The following is a 14,157-nucleotide window of genomic DNA, read 5'->3' as shown; positions in this document are numbered from 1 at the left end:
AGATGGAGATATTTTTGGATTGGAGTCCTCCCGAGACCTACCCCACAATGAGAAAGGAAAGAAAATAAGAAAAAGATCAACAAAAGACAAAGTAAAGGGCAGGTATAAACAAGAAGAAGACCTGCAGAAGGGACATGGAAAAGACTTAAGAGCCTCGGACATAAGAGCACGAGGTTGATGGATTAGATGGACGAGAAAGGACTGACAAAACCCGAGACCAGGAAGAAGAGACGAGGGATGAAGATTGGAAGAAAGTTTTAAAAATTTATTTAGAAAAGTATCGTAAAATTAATGAGTATTAGAAAAATGTTGGAATGAAATTATTTGGCTTTAGCAGAAATGTCAAAAAGAATTATGTAAGAATATGTTAGAATCATAGAATCATAGAATCATAGAGTTGGAAGAGACCACAAGGGCCATCGAGTCCAACCCCCTGCCAAGCAGGAAACACCATCAGAGCACTCCTGACATATGGTTGTCAAGCCTCTGCTTAAAGACCTCCAAAGTAGGAGACTCCACCACACTCCTTGGCAGCAAATTCCACTGTCGAACAGCTCTTACTGTCAGGAAGTTCTTCCTAATGTTTAGGTGGAATCTTCTTTCTTGTAGTTTGGATCCATTGCTCCGTGTCCGCTTCTCTGGAGCAGCAGAAAACAACCTTTCTCCCTCCTCTATGTGACATCCTTTTATATATTTGAACATGGCTATCATATCCCCCCTTAACCTCCTCTTCTCCAGGCTAAACATGCCCAGCTCCCTTAGCCGTTCCTCATAAGGCATCGTTTCCAGGCCTTTGACCATTTTGGTTGCCCTCCTCTGGACACGTTCCAGTTTGTCAGTGTCCTTCTTGAACTGTGGTGCCCAGAACTGGACACAGTACTCCAGGTGTGGTCTGACCAGAGCAGAATACAGTGGCACTATTACTTCCCTTGATCTAGATGCTATACTCCTATTGATGCAGCCCAGAATTGCATTGTTATGGTTAAAAGAATTTGATATATATAAGATTTAAGATTTAAGTTTTAGGGTTTTTTAGGGTAAGATAAGGTTAAAATAGATTGTCAGGGAACTGACATCAGAGCGAGAGGCGAAGGAGTGGCTCCCAGATTCTGCAGGGGAAGGAACCAGCACCAGGGGGAGACGCAACTTGGTAGAGGAGGAAGGAAATTGGCGTAACACCAGGGATCAAGGGGGGCAAATGGGGGAAGCGGAGGGAGAGCTCCGGGACTCTTCTCTGGACATCAGTGAGGAGAGCACAGGTCCTCCACTACCCATGCCCTCCCTGCGCAAAAGACTCCCACGCAGTGAGAGGCGGAGACGACTGGGAGTCAGACAGCTTTTATGCTGGAAAAGGTTTAAGAAACACCCACAGACAGATTCTGCTAGCGACTGAGGCAGCCACGCTGAGATGGGCTGTGCAGTCAGGACGGTTTAACCAAGGCAATTAAGCCCCTAACGGGGACAGTTTACGCACGAGTAACTCAAACCCATTACATAGATTAAGGTAATTTAATGACAGAATATTGTGAAAGATGGAAAGGATTTGCTGAGATAATTAATAACTAGAATACAAAAAAGGGAGGTGTGAGGAGGTCATTGAAATAAGTTAATGAAAGTTAAGGATTTGGGAATATTAGACTTGTTTTTTAATTCTTTGTTTATTTTTGTTTTTTGTTTTAGATGCATTGTGTGTTTTGTTGTTATTATTTTTTTTACTTTGGTTTTTATTGATCTGTATTGTTTAATTGTTATGTTTATCTACTTCTTTCTCTCTTTTTCTCCTTCTCTTGTCTTTTCTTTCTTTTTTCTTTGTAACTTTAAAATTCTCAATAAATATCATTAAAAAAATAAAAATAAAAAAAATGTACAATGAGAGATGGAAGATAATTTGCTGGGCATATAATGAGCATGGTAATATAAATAAGCGCAGCAAGCCAGGCTCAGTCATCTGTGGACCAAACAACTAGATAAGAAACCATTCACAAAATTAGCAGATTGCACTAGCGGATGGGGAAGAAATTTAGGTTTGGTTCAGATTTTAATGCAAACTTCCCTAAGTCCCATTTTTTTGATACAGTACACAAACTGGAATGAAGCTATCCTTTGAAATTTGCACCTCTCCAAGTCTCGCAATGCAAAACTTATCCAACCAATAATGTGTACAAAAAAGCATATATTAGAGGAAAGTGTGACTTTAAAAATGCACATATAAATGAAAATGACATACCCAAATGCATTAAATAAGGGAGATTGCTTGCAAAAATGTGAAGTCAAGGAGATACATGCATGAAAATGCTGACAATTTTTCATGAGAATTGTTTTTTTTTAGTTGTTAAGTAGGTTTGCCATATGTCGAATCAGCAAAATGTCAGGGGAAATGCCAATGTACGGCAGGGAAAAACCGGATGGGAAAAGCAGTGGAAACAGCTCAAAAAGCTGTTAGGGTTAGGTTTCCTTTAAAAAGCTCAACAACTTTGCGGGTGTCAGGAATTTTACTTTTTGAAATATGGCAACTCGATTGATAACTGATGTGCCAAACTGAACTTAAATCTGGAGAAACGAGAGAAACTGAAATTGGCATATTTGCCCATCTCTATTGCCTCCCTCTCTCGTGAAAGGGAATGGATGTTTAAAATAATTTAAACATATAGTGCAGAGATAACAGAAACACAGCCAGCCTTCTAGAACATGCATCCATTATACTGCTTTACAAACTGCAGGGCTCAAATGCCAGCGGTGCTCTCAGCAGAGTGCAGGACGTGCAAATCAACAGCAGTTACTGTTTTGGAGTCAAAGGAAAATACCCCCACTACTGAACTGCTCACACAGGCAGTTTGGCTCACTCACGCCCAATTCGTTTGCATAGAGGCTGCATAAACCTTGCTCTCACCAGCACAATAGCTGCTCTTTGGAATGGTAGGTAGGAAGGGAAAGTGTCTTGCTGCAAAATTTCCTGCTCTTTTCTGCAGTTAGTCACCAGAGGTAACTAAGGGGCAAAGCAGACGTGGCAGGGAGAACTACACCTGTGGCTCACAGGTCTGCCTGATCCATGTACAATGTGGATCACACGAACTGCATGGGAATGTGGGTTGCAAACTCGTATGGATGTGGTCCATCTAGTGTGTGCACACTGACCAACAGTGGCTGTCTAGGGTTTCAGACAGAAGTCTTACCCAGCCTTATCTAGATTCAGGTAGGTAGCCATGTTGGTCTGATGCACTCAAAATAAATTTAAAAATTGTCCAATAGCACCTTAGAGACCAACTAAGTTTGTTCTGGGTATACCCAGTCTTATCTGGATGAGATGCCAGGTTTGGATCTGGGACCTTTTTGTGTGCAAGCACATAATCCCTTTCTCAGTTATTCAGCTTGACATTGAATAAGGAAGGGATCCCAGGGGTCATCTAGTCCAACCCCCTGTGGGGGTTGCCTTGGCCACTTTGGTCTTTGGACCCACCCATTGCCTCTGAGCCACCTCGACCGACTGTTTATTTACATGCTATTTCCCGGCAGACTGGAGGAGGGCAAATGTTGTCCCTATTTTCAAAAAGGGGGAAAGAGAGGACCCAAATAATTACCGCCCAGTCAGTCTGACATCAATACCAGGGAAGATTCTGGAGCAGATCATTAAGCAAACAGTCTGTGAGCACCTAGAAAGGAATGCTGTGATCACCAATAGTCAGCATGGATTTCTGAAAAATAAGTCATGTCAGACTAACCTGATCTTGTTTTTTGACAGAATTACAAGCCTGGTAGATGAAGGGAACGCAGTGGATGTAGCCTACCTTGATTTCAGCAAGGCATTTGACAAGGTGCCCCATGATATTCTTGTAAAGAAGCTGGTAAAATGCGGTCTTGACTATGCTACCACTCAGTGGATTTGTAACTGGCTGACTGACCGAACCCAAAGGGTGCTCATGAATGGTTCCTCTTCATCCTGGAGAAGAGTGACTAGTGGGGTGCCACAGGGTTCTGTCTTGGGCCCGGTCTTATTCAACATCTTTATCAACGACTTGGATGATGGACTCAAGGGCATCCTGATCAAATTTGCAGATGACACCAAACTGGGAGGGGTGGCTAACACCCCAGAGGACAGGATCACACTTCAAAACGACCTTGACAGATTAGAGAACTGGGCCAAAACAAACAAGATGAATTTTAACGGGGAGAAATGTAAAGTATAGCACTTGGGCAAAAAAAATGAGAGGCACAAATACAAGATGGGGGACACCTGGCTTGAGAGCAGTACATGTGAAAAGGATCTAGGAGTCTTGGTTGACCACAAACTTGACATGAGCCAACAGTGTGACGCGGCAGCTAAAAAAACCAATGCAATTCTGGGCTGCATCAATAGGAGTATAGCATCTAGATCAAGGGAAGTAATAGTGCCACTGTATTCTGCTCTGGTCAGACCTCACCTGGAGTACTGTGTCCAGTTCTGGGCATCACAGTTCAAGAAGGACACTGACAAACTGGAACGTGTCCAAAATGGTCAAAGGCCTGGAAACGATGCCTTATGAGGAACGGCTAAGGGAGCTGGGCATGTTTAGCCTGGAGAAGAGGAGGTTAAGGGGTGATATGATAGCCATGTTTAAATATATAAAAGGATGTCACATAGAGGAGGGAGGAAGGTTGTTTTCTGCTGCTCCAGAGAAGCGGACATGAAGCAATGGATCCAAACTACAAGAAAGAAGATTCCACCTAAACATTAGGAAGAACTTCCTGACAGTAAGAGCTGTTCGACAGTGGAATTTGCTGCCAAAGAGTGTGGTGGAGTCTCCTTCTTTGGAGGTCTTTAAGCAGAGACTTGACAACCATATGTCAGGAGTGCTCTGATGGTGTTTCCTGCTTGGCAGGGGGTTGGACTCGATGGCCCTTGTGGTCTCTTCCAACTCTATGATTCGATGATTCCCTGCCTCAGTTTCTTTGCAAACACCACCGCCAAAATAAATATATATTCAAAGTCCAAGCAAACTGGGATTACTTCTCATTATACTTTATTGCTCTTCCAACTTGCTAACCCGAGGACACTTTCCCTGAAGAGATGTTACCCAGTTAAAATTTATGGCAGCAATAAAATGACTGGTGCCAGACATCATATGGTCCCAAAGAGCATGATTTCAGAGGAATGGCGTACATTTAAACACCTCTTCAGACCCGTACATTTCTGAGGTGGTGTGTCAGGATTCTATATGAGCTTATTACTACTGCACCTAGTTGGTCATATGCTCCCTGGGTGCCCACGTGTGTGGAATTTATCTATATAATTTATATTCATCTATATAATTAATACACGTCTCGATGTAAAAAAGAGATCTGTAAACAATTATATACAAAATAAATCTCTATATGATTTACCTAAAATATAATCAGGATATAAAAAATATGGATTCCTTAAAATGCACAGTGGTCTTATATCAGAGCAACTGGGGAGGGAAAGGGGGGATCAAAAGAGAATGAACCCATCAAAATTACAATTTTGGAAGTGTGAGGAGGGGAGGAGAATACGATCTGGCGTCTGGCTTTCTCCTGGTTCAAATAAATCTCTTTCCCGGAAGAAAGAAAAGAAATCCCATCACCCCCTCCCCCCCAAATCCCACCATCCACTGATTACACTTTATCTTTCCAAATAAATTTACAAATGCACACAGTGAATTTAATTACCTGGCAGCTTCAAGCTGATGCACTGGGGCAAAAATAACTATAAATAGCAGATGCCAAGTTTTAGCTATTAAAGGGAGAAGTGGGTGGGAAAGGGGGGGGGAGAGGGAGAGAAATCTGTAGGATGCAGCTTTTGTCAGATCTTGGGAGAAAGATTTATTAATGTGTGGCTTATGTCCCTAGTGTTATATCCTCCTAAATACCCCCAGGTGCTGCAGCTCATCGCCCGAGGCCAGGTTGGCAGGCAGGTCGCGCACGCAGAGTGCTGGACACGGGCACGCAGCTTGCCCTCCAGCTGCTCCAGCACAGCCACCGAGCGCGCCACCAGCATCTAACTGGGATCTAACAGAAGTGACTACTGGGGAAAGGGGCAGCGAGTGGAGGCTGAGATAGGTGGCGTTCTGAAAGAGCCCCTAGCAGATACAGTGGTACCTTGGTTTAAGAACAGCTTGGTTTATGAACAACTTGGATTAAGAACGCTGCAAAGCTGGAAGTAGGTGTTTTGGTCTTTGAACTTTGCCTTGGAAGCAGAACATGTTCCGTTTCCTGTTGAGTGTGTTCCATTTGTAAATTGAATCCCTCGCTGCTATGGGAAAGCAGAGCTTGGTTTAAGAACGCTTTGGTTTAAGAACGGACTTCCGGAACAGATTAAGTTCGTAAACCAAGGTACCACTGTACATGAGCAAAGAAGGGAGGAATCAGGCAATGACTCCAGAATATATCGAGCAATAAGCCGGGAACACCAGAGGCACCAGAGGAAAGGTTCCTGCACTGTGTGAGGAACAGTTTAGCAATAGTGGGCAGATGGGATTGAGCAAGCAGGACGAGGAGATGGCAACAGGCTCCCACAGAACACCAGGTTGCTAATCAATTTAATCAGGCTTCCTGGTTTTCAGTATATTCCATGAGCCTCTAGGTGTGAAGCAATTTGAGATGCAAAGCGGCCCCACCCAAGGTGCTATTCTCCTGCAGTCCTAGTTATATCTTGGCTGTGAGTCCTGGAAGAACTGCCCCTTGCCTTGCAGGTCTTGTTCCACTTGGCTCAGGAGGAAGGACTGACTCCACCTACAAAACCTGAGGCTGCTGCTAAAGATGCTTTTGTTTGGGTGTTGTTGCGGGGAGAGTTGCGGCTGCTGCTGGTGGTGGTTTTTTGTATCTGTATTTCAGCTCTTGTGATTTATGTGAAAATTGTTCAGTTTGTGTACTTTTTATTTATTTATTTATATTATTATTACTACGGCATGACTTTTTGTCACATTGCAGTTCCGTATTTTTTTATTTATGCATTTATATATTTATGTATTTGTTATTAAATTTGTATACGGCCCTTCATCTGTAGATCTCAGGGTGGTCCAAAACATTAAAATACAATATAAAACCACAAAATACATAATATAAACAACAACAAACCAATAAACCTCCTCCCCCATGTTGTATGCAGCCTTGAGCATGGTTTGAACTGTGGAAAGGTGGCATAAAAAGGTAAAGGTAAAGGACCCTTGACCATTAAGTCCAGTCGCGAACGACTCTGGGGTTGTGGCACTCATCTCGCTTTACTGGCCGAGGGAGGTGACGTTTGTCCGCAGACAGTTTTTCCGGGTCATGTGTCCAGCATGACTAAACAGCTTCTGGCGAAACCAGAGCAGCGCACGGAAACGCCATTTACCTTCCCGCCGGAGCGGTACCTAATTATCTACTTGCACTTTGATGTGCTTTCAAACTGCTAGGTTGGCAGGAGCAGGGACTGAACAATGGGAGCTCACCCCGTCACGGGGATTCGAACCGCCGACCTTCTGATCGACAAACCCTTGGCTCGGTGGTTTGGACCACAGCGCCACCCTAACATTATGTATGTATGTGTATCTGGTATGCTCTGCAGTGAAGCTGGATTGTATGGCTCCCATGTACTTTCAAAAATGAAACAGCATACAGTGGTACCTCGGGTTAAGTACTTAATTTGTTCTGGAGGTCCGTTCTTAACCTGAAACTGTTCTTAACCTGAAGCACCACTTTAGCTAATGGGGCCTCCTGCTGCCGCGCCGCTAGAACACGATTTCTGTTCTCATCCTGAAGCAAAGTTCTTAACCCGAGGTACTATTTCTGGGTTAGCGGAGTCTGTAACCTGAAGCGTATGTAACCTGAAGCATATGTAACCCAAGGTACCACTGTACTATAAAATAGCATCCTAGATAGCAATTACCTGGAGGAGCTGAATGAATTCATGGGTGCATGGTACACACTCTCGGTGATTCTTTGGTGTAGTTGGCTTGCCTCTGTTAAAGAAAACACGGAAAGGTTGGATTTGTGCAGCTTTCAACGAAGTTTTACTCAGCATAGACCCACTGAAATTAATGACCATGACTAAGTTAGGTCTATTAATTTTAATAAGTTCACTCTGAGTCCTCCCTGTGGAACACCCTCCCATCAGATGTCAAAGAGATGAGGAAATACACAACTTTTAGAAGACATCTGAAGGCAGCCCTGTATCGGGAAGTTTTAAATGTGCTTTCCTATGATTTCATATGTGCTGGAAGCCGCCCAGAGTGACTGGGGGAAACCAGCCAGATGGGCGGGGTATAAAAAATAAAAATTATTATTAAGTGCCGCCCTATGTGATTTGTTGTGCACAAGCATAAAGAGAGTGACCTAGATCACACATACTACAAGTTAACTATGAGTTGCCCAACAGGCAATCAAACCAATCCAATCATAGCATAGCTTTCCAAAGTTTGTCTTCGAGCCGGTCAGGTGACTTCATGGCCAGGTGACCAAGCAAACCATGGTTAATGAAGGGTGCTGTGTTCACATGCAACATCAGGCCGTGGTTAAAACAAACCAAGGTTTCTAAGCCAGAAACAGCCCATGGCTTCAGATCACCAGAGAGTTAACCAGAGTTAAGCTATTGGGCAGGGTTCACACTTAACAATAGCCCACAGTTTTAGTAGTATGTGTGAACCAGGCAGATATGAACACCATGCCCAGGTTCTTGAGCTAACAGGGCCGGATGAATCATGAACCTCATTGGGCCACGTGCCTCAGGTGGTGGGTGCAGAAGGGCAGGGGACTGTGCCCTCCATCTGCCAAATGAAAAGCATTTTGCTGGACTATCTTGCTAGAGTGGTGCATGCTCTGGTTATCTCTTGCTTGGACTGCTGCAATGCGCTCTACGTGGGGCTACCTTTGAAGGTGACCCGGAAACTACAACTAATCCAGAATGTGGCAGCTAGACTGGTGACTGGGAGCGGCCGCCGAGACCACATAACACCGGTCTTGAAAAACCTACACTGGCTCCCAGTACGTTTCCGAGCACAATTCAAAGTGTTGGTGCTGACCTTTAAAGCCCTAAACAGCCTCGGTCCTGTATACCTGAAGGAGCGTCTCCACCCCCATTGTTCAGCCTGGACACTGAGGTCCAGCGCCGAGGGCCTTCTGGCAGTTCCCTCACTGCGAGAAGCCAAGTTACAGGGAACCAGGCAGAGGGCCTTCTCAGTAGTAGTGTCTGCCGTCCCATCAGATGTCAAGGAAATAAACAACTATCTGACTTTTAGAAGACATCTGAAGGCAGCCCTGCTTAGGGAAGTTTTTAATGACCGATGCTTTAATGTATTTTTAATCCCCCCTTCCTGTTTGCCTGCAGGTTTGAAGTTTTTTGGAACATTGTTTTTATTCACTTTCATCTTCAAACCGCTTAACATGGTTGCACTGAGATATATCTTCGTTTGCATTAGAGAATACGACATGCAACGATTACAGCAAAGGCACAGCCATCACAGTGAGTCGCCGCTGATGACCGTGAATCTGTCTAACCCACTTTTAAAGCCACCCTTTGCTGGCGGCTACCAGAATGGTGTGAATCACATAGTTTTAATATGCGATGTGCAAATAAGCTCTTCCTTTTTTCATCTGTGAACATGCCTGTCTTGCCTGTGGCATCTTCAGACGCCGAATGCAGGTTACAGTTCATATTACCTACACATGTAAAACGCAATACGCGTAGGCCCAGATCATGTGGCCAATTGCTGGATTCCATTCATGACTGTGTGACCTAGATCTCTGTGCACCGGATTTTATGTGCATAGGCAGGATTCGAATGTTACACCCTGGATGGAAATCCAGTGACAAAGGATATGGGTGTACCTGAAGGACAGGGATGCTCGCTTCCAGGCATATGAGTTGTATCTGGCAGAGGTATCCTCCAACGTCACCTGGCTCAATGTCAGTTGAGTGATTTGTCGCAAGAAGAGAGGGACAGGAATCACTTTGTCCTCACATGCTTCCCCTCCCACCCACTGTAAAATAGTTTCTCAGGAGCAAAGCACAGCTGGGATGCTCTGCAAGAAAGCCCGACTTACAGCCCCTTCCACAATGTCCATGTTTCCTGCTCTTTTGATAGCTGAGGGCCAACCAGTGGAATTAATAATATCTGGGAGTAGATTAGAGGAAAGGCAGGTGGAGATCAGAAAAAGCATGGCTTACAGTATCTGAATAATATAGACTTCTTCTCTGCCATTGTACCAGATCTCAAATTTTTTGTTATCGCCTTTGACATTTTCAATAATGCCAAACACACCATATGTGAGAAGCATTATCGCTTCTCCCAAAGAATCCTGGGGGGTATACTACAGTTCCCAGGATTCTTAGGGGGAGGCCATAGGATTCAAATGCATAGTGTGTGCACACTCACGATGGTATAAATGCAGAAGGTGTCCATAATGTCAACAGCAAGTGTCAGAGCTGTGTCGTTCCTAGGAAGCATCCAGCACACAGCTTTAACCCAGCCTGCGCCAACTTTGGTGCCCTCCAGACATTTCGGACTACAACTCCCATCAGCCCCACCTGGCAAAACTACGGGTTGAGATTGATGGAAATTCAGGAGAGATTAAATGAGCTGATCAAGGCAGAGCTGCAGCAAAACAAACCTCCCCAAGGAGCCAGATTAGGTGAAGGCAAGGTCAGAACAGTGACTCATACAGAGACACAGTGGGCAGGCACAGCAGTGGGTGGATCTGTGAGCTCAAAAGGACCTATAAAAATATAATTAATTTATTGTTCATTGCATGAACAATTGTGACACACAGTTTGGGAAATATTAAGCCCTCGGAAAAGGGAGGGATGGGGTATACAGCTGTGACGCACACATATCAAACCATTCTCTCCGCAGTGCCCTACCTCTGCAAGCTTCCAGTTGTCCCGTCAGGACCTTTCTAATCTCAGAAACCCAGGTGTTCTTCAGCTCCACGGAAGCAGCCTAGGGGAGAATAAAAGGACAGATGTAAATCAAGTGATCCAGGCAGTCACCTTGAATAGCCTTGAATAGTTCATGTGAATTCATCTGCGCTGCCATATGCCGTCTTTCAGATCATGAGAGTATTCCTCCACCAGGAAATCTGCATCCACAATATACGATTCCTTCCCTTTCTATTGATGACATCTGTCCTCAAAAAATGATTTCTGTAGGCAAAAGGTTTGGTGGTGAAGCTAACCCCACCCCTCTTTTGGCTTGGAGCAGTGTTTCAGTGAGGAAGGAGAATATTGTGTGTTGCTGTTTTTTTAAAAAAGAAAATGTGCTGGATGAAAATCCGGCTGGATGAATATTCGGGCACCTGGGGAATGTTTTTTTTAAAAGCCTACCTGAAGCATGGGGTAAATGAGCATGTTCCATCACAGACAGCTAGGAGCAAGGCAACTGGTGTGTGGAGCAGGGAGAATTTGTGAGGGGGAAGCTGGACTGAGCCCTAGGAGACAAGAGTCCACAGCCTTGAAGTTCCCTGAGGTATCCTGGGACAGCAACTGTCTCTCAGTCTGGCCTAGCTTCCTCGCAGGTTGTTGTGATGATAAGGAGAGCTTAGTTCACCACCTTTAGCTCCTCAGAGGACAGGTGGGATATAAAGGCAATAATAAATAAGTAAATGAATTAAAAGGCATATGGTGGGGACGGAGTGTGCCATTTAACCCTAAGCGAATAGTGGCTTACTTAACACTGTCTAGTGAATTTGCAGCTGTGGAGATCTTAGCTAGGAACAGCTCGGCTCATGCTCTTTTGAGACATGTTTTATGTCTTGGGAGCCATGTGTGACTCCCACCAGGTTCTCTTTCCCTCTGTCATCTCCACACCTGCCCAACTATCACACCGGTGGAATTAATAATATCTGGGAGTAGATTAGAGGAAAGGCAGGGGGAGATCAGAAAAAGCATGGCTTACAGTACCTGAATAATATAGACTTCTTCTCTGCCATTGTACCAGATCTCAAATTTCTTGTTATCGCCTTTGACATTTTCAGTAATACCAACCGTGCTCATCTGTTGAAAAGAGAACCTTGAATGTAGAACACAATATTTTGCCTCCACAGTATAGAATGATATTGCCTTCCCTAACCCTTTTTAGTTCATATAACAGAGCACATGAAACCAGTACAACATGCATTTGTTGTTATTGTTGTTATTATTATTAAGATTTATATACAGTCATACCTCGGGATAAATACGCTTCAGGATAAATATTTTCAGGTTGCGCTCCACGGCGACCCGGATGTAACGGAGTACGTTACTTCCAGGTTTCGCCGCTCACGCATGCGCAGACGGTCAAAACAACGTCATGCGCGAAAGCGGCGAAATGCGACCCGCGCACGTGCAGACGCACTGTCGCATCTTACGTTCTGTTCAGGATGCGAACGGAGCTCCGGAACGGATCCCGTTCGCACCCCGAGGTAGCACTGTACTGCCCTTCATCACATGATCTGAGGGCAGTTCACAAGATAAAAAGGCAAGATAAGAGCGCAAACATAATAGCTCAGCTGATAGAGCAGGAGACTCTAATTTCAGGGTCATGGGTTGGGCAAAGAGATTCCTGCATTGTAGGGGTTGGACTAGACAGGACCTTGTGGTCCCTTCCAGCTCTACAATTCTATGAATGTGCCAGGCCTGTTGACTCCACAATAACCAAGCCTACTCACACAGAGACTGTGAATCATTGCCTCAGTTTATATATAAACTGTTGTGAGGATGAAATGGGGAGGAAGAGAACCATGTGTGCCATCTTGATCTCCTTGGAAGATAAAGGTGGTATATAAATCTAAATAATCATCAACATGATATAATAATTTATTATTTATACCCCACCCATCTGGCTGGGTTTCCCCAGCCACTCTGGGCGGCTTCCAACAAAAGATTAAAAATACATTAAAACATCCGTCATTAAAAACTTCCCTAAACAGGGCTGCCTTCAGATGTCTTCTAAATGTCAGATAGTTGTTTATTTCTTTGACATCTGATGGGAGGGCGTTCCACAGGGCGGGAGCCATTACCAAGAAGGCCCTCTGCCTGGTTTCTTGTAACCTCGCATCTCGCTGGGAGGGAACTGCCAGAAGGCCCTCGGCGCTGGACCTCAGTGTCCGGGTTGAACGATGGGGATCTACAAAAGGTCTGATCACAGGCAAGTGCATGGTGGATCATGCCTCAAATCTTAGCTTAGCAGGTCAGACTGTTTACGAAACTGGATTTTTTCTCCTGGGGCCAAGAAAATACTTCAAAAGCAGGCAGAGCCTGCTGTATTACCGAAAGTCTTACACAAGAAGTGACGCTGAAATGATACAAGCAACAGTGAAAACAAAGCTGAAATTGCTGCTTCTTTTGTTTACAGTGTACAATCCCCCTTCTCCTTCGATGTGAAGGCAGAAGTTGTACAGTTTCCCTCACTCCGATAAAAAAACAAAACAGCAACCCAAAGGCAAGCGTGGAAACACAATGGTAAAATCAGTTCTAAAACAAGAAAGATGCAGAATTATCCTCCTTGACTATGTAGAGTTTGCAAGACAAATTTAGTTGTCACCGTTGCTATTGTTTTAACTGATTGTATTACCTGCCCTTCAATCTAAGCTCTTGGGGTGGGTTACAGCAATTAAAACACAACATTAAAAACAGTTTTAAACACTTTATAATCATAAAAAGGGTGGTCCCTAAAGATGTAAAAAGGTAAAGGGACCCCTGACCGTTAGGTCCAGTCGCAGATGACTCTGGGGTTGTGGCACTCATCTCAATTTATTGACCAAGGGAGCCGACGTACAGCTTCCGGGTCATATGGCCAGCATGACTAAGCTGCTTATGCCAAACCAGAGCAGCGCACAGAAATGCCGTTTACCTTCCCGCTGGAAGGTACCTATTTATCTATTTGCACTTTGACGTGCTTTCGAACTGCTAGGTGGGCAGGAGCAGGGACCGAGCAATGTGAGCTCACCCCGTTGCAGGGATTCAAACCGCCTGCCTTCTGATTGGCAAGCCCTAGGCTCTGTGGTTTAGTCCACAGCGCCACCCGTGTATAAAGAGGTAGGGCTTCAGTAGCCCTGGAGCTCAAAGGCTCTAATGACCCTCCCTGGGCCGGTCCTACTGTTTGGCCGAGTGAGAAAGCTGCCTCAGGTGGAAGATGCTGGGCGGCAGAAAGGAACGGCAAGGTGTTGAAGGACAGAGCTGTCTATGCCAGGCAACTTGCCCTGCACACCC

The 14,157-nt window shown here is 44.7% G+C and overlaps 1 protein-coding gene across 6 annotated transcripts in view; it reads right to left on the bottom strand.

The window, feature by feature from the left end:
- The window catches only part of MCF2L2 (MCF.2 cell line derived transforming sequence-like 2), a 244,322-nt gene that overhangs the window by 44,668 nt on the left and 185,497 nt on the right, over window positions 1-14,157 (bottom strand). For all 6 annotated transcript variants that reach the window (XM_082223915.1, XM_082223920.1, XM_082223916.1 and 3 more), the window contains 3 exons: window positions 11,869-11,961; window positions 10,831-10,909; window positions 7,862-7,934 (listed from right to left, as the gene is read on the bottom strand). In XM_082223915.1, the coding sequence (XP_082080041.1) occupies window positions 7,862-7,934; window positions 10,831-10,909; window positions 11,869-11,961 (245 nt within the window). The remainder of the gene's footprint in view (window positions 1-7,861; window positions 7,935-10,830; window positions 10,910-11,868; window positions 11,962-14,157) is intronic.

Source organism: Podarcis vaucheri (assembly GCF_965113315.1).
Source record: "Podarcis vaucheri genome assembly, chromosome: 5".
Taxonomy (NCBI): Eukaryota; Metazoa; Chordata; class Lepidosauria; order Squamata; family Lacertidae; genus Podarcis; species Podarcis vaucheri.
This window is presented reverse-complemented; position numbering and strand designations above follow the sequence as displayed.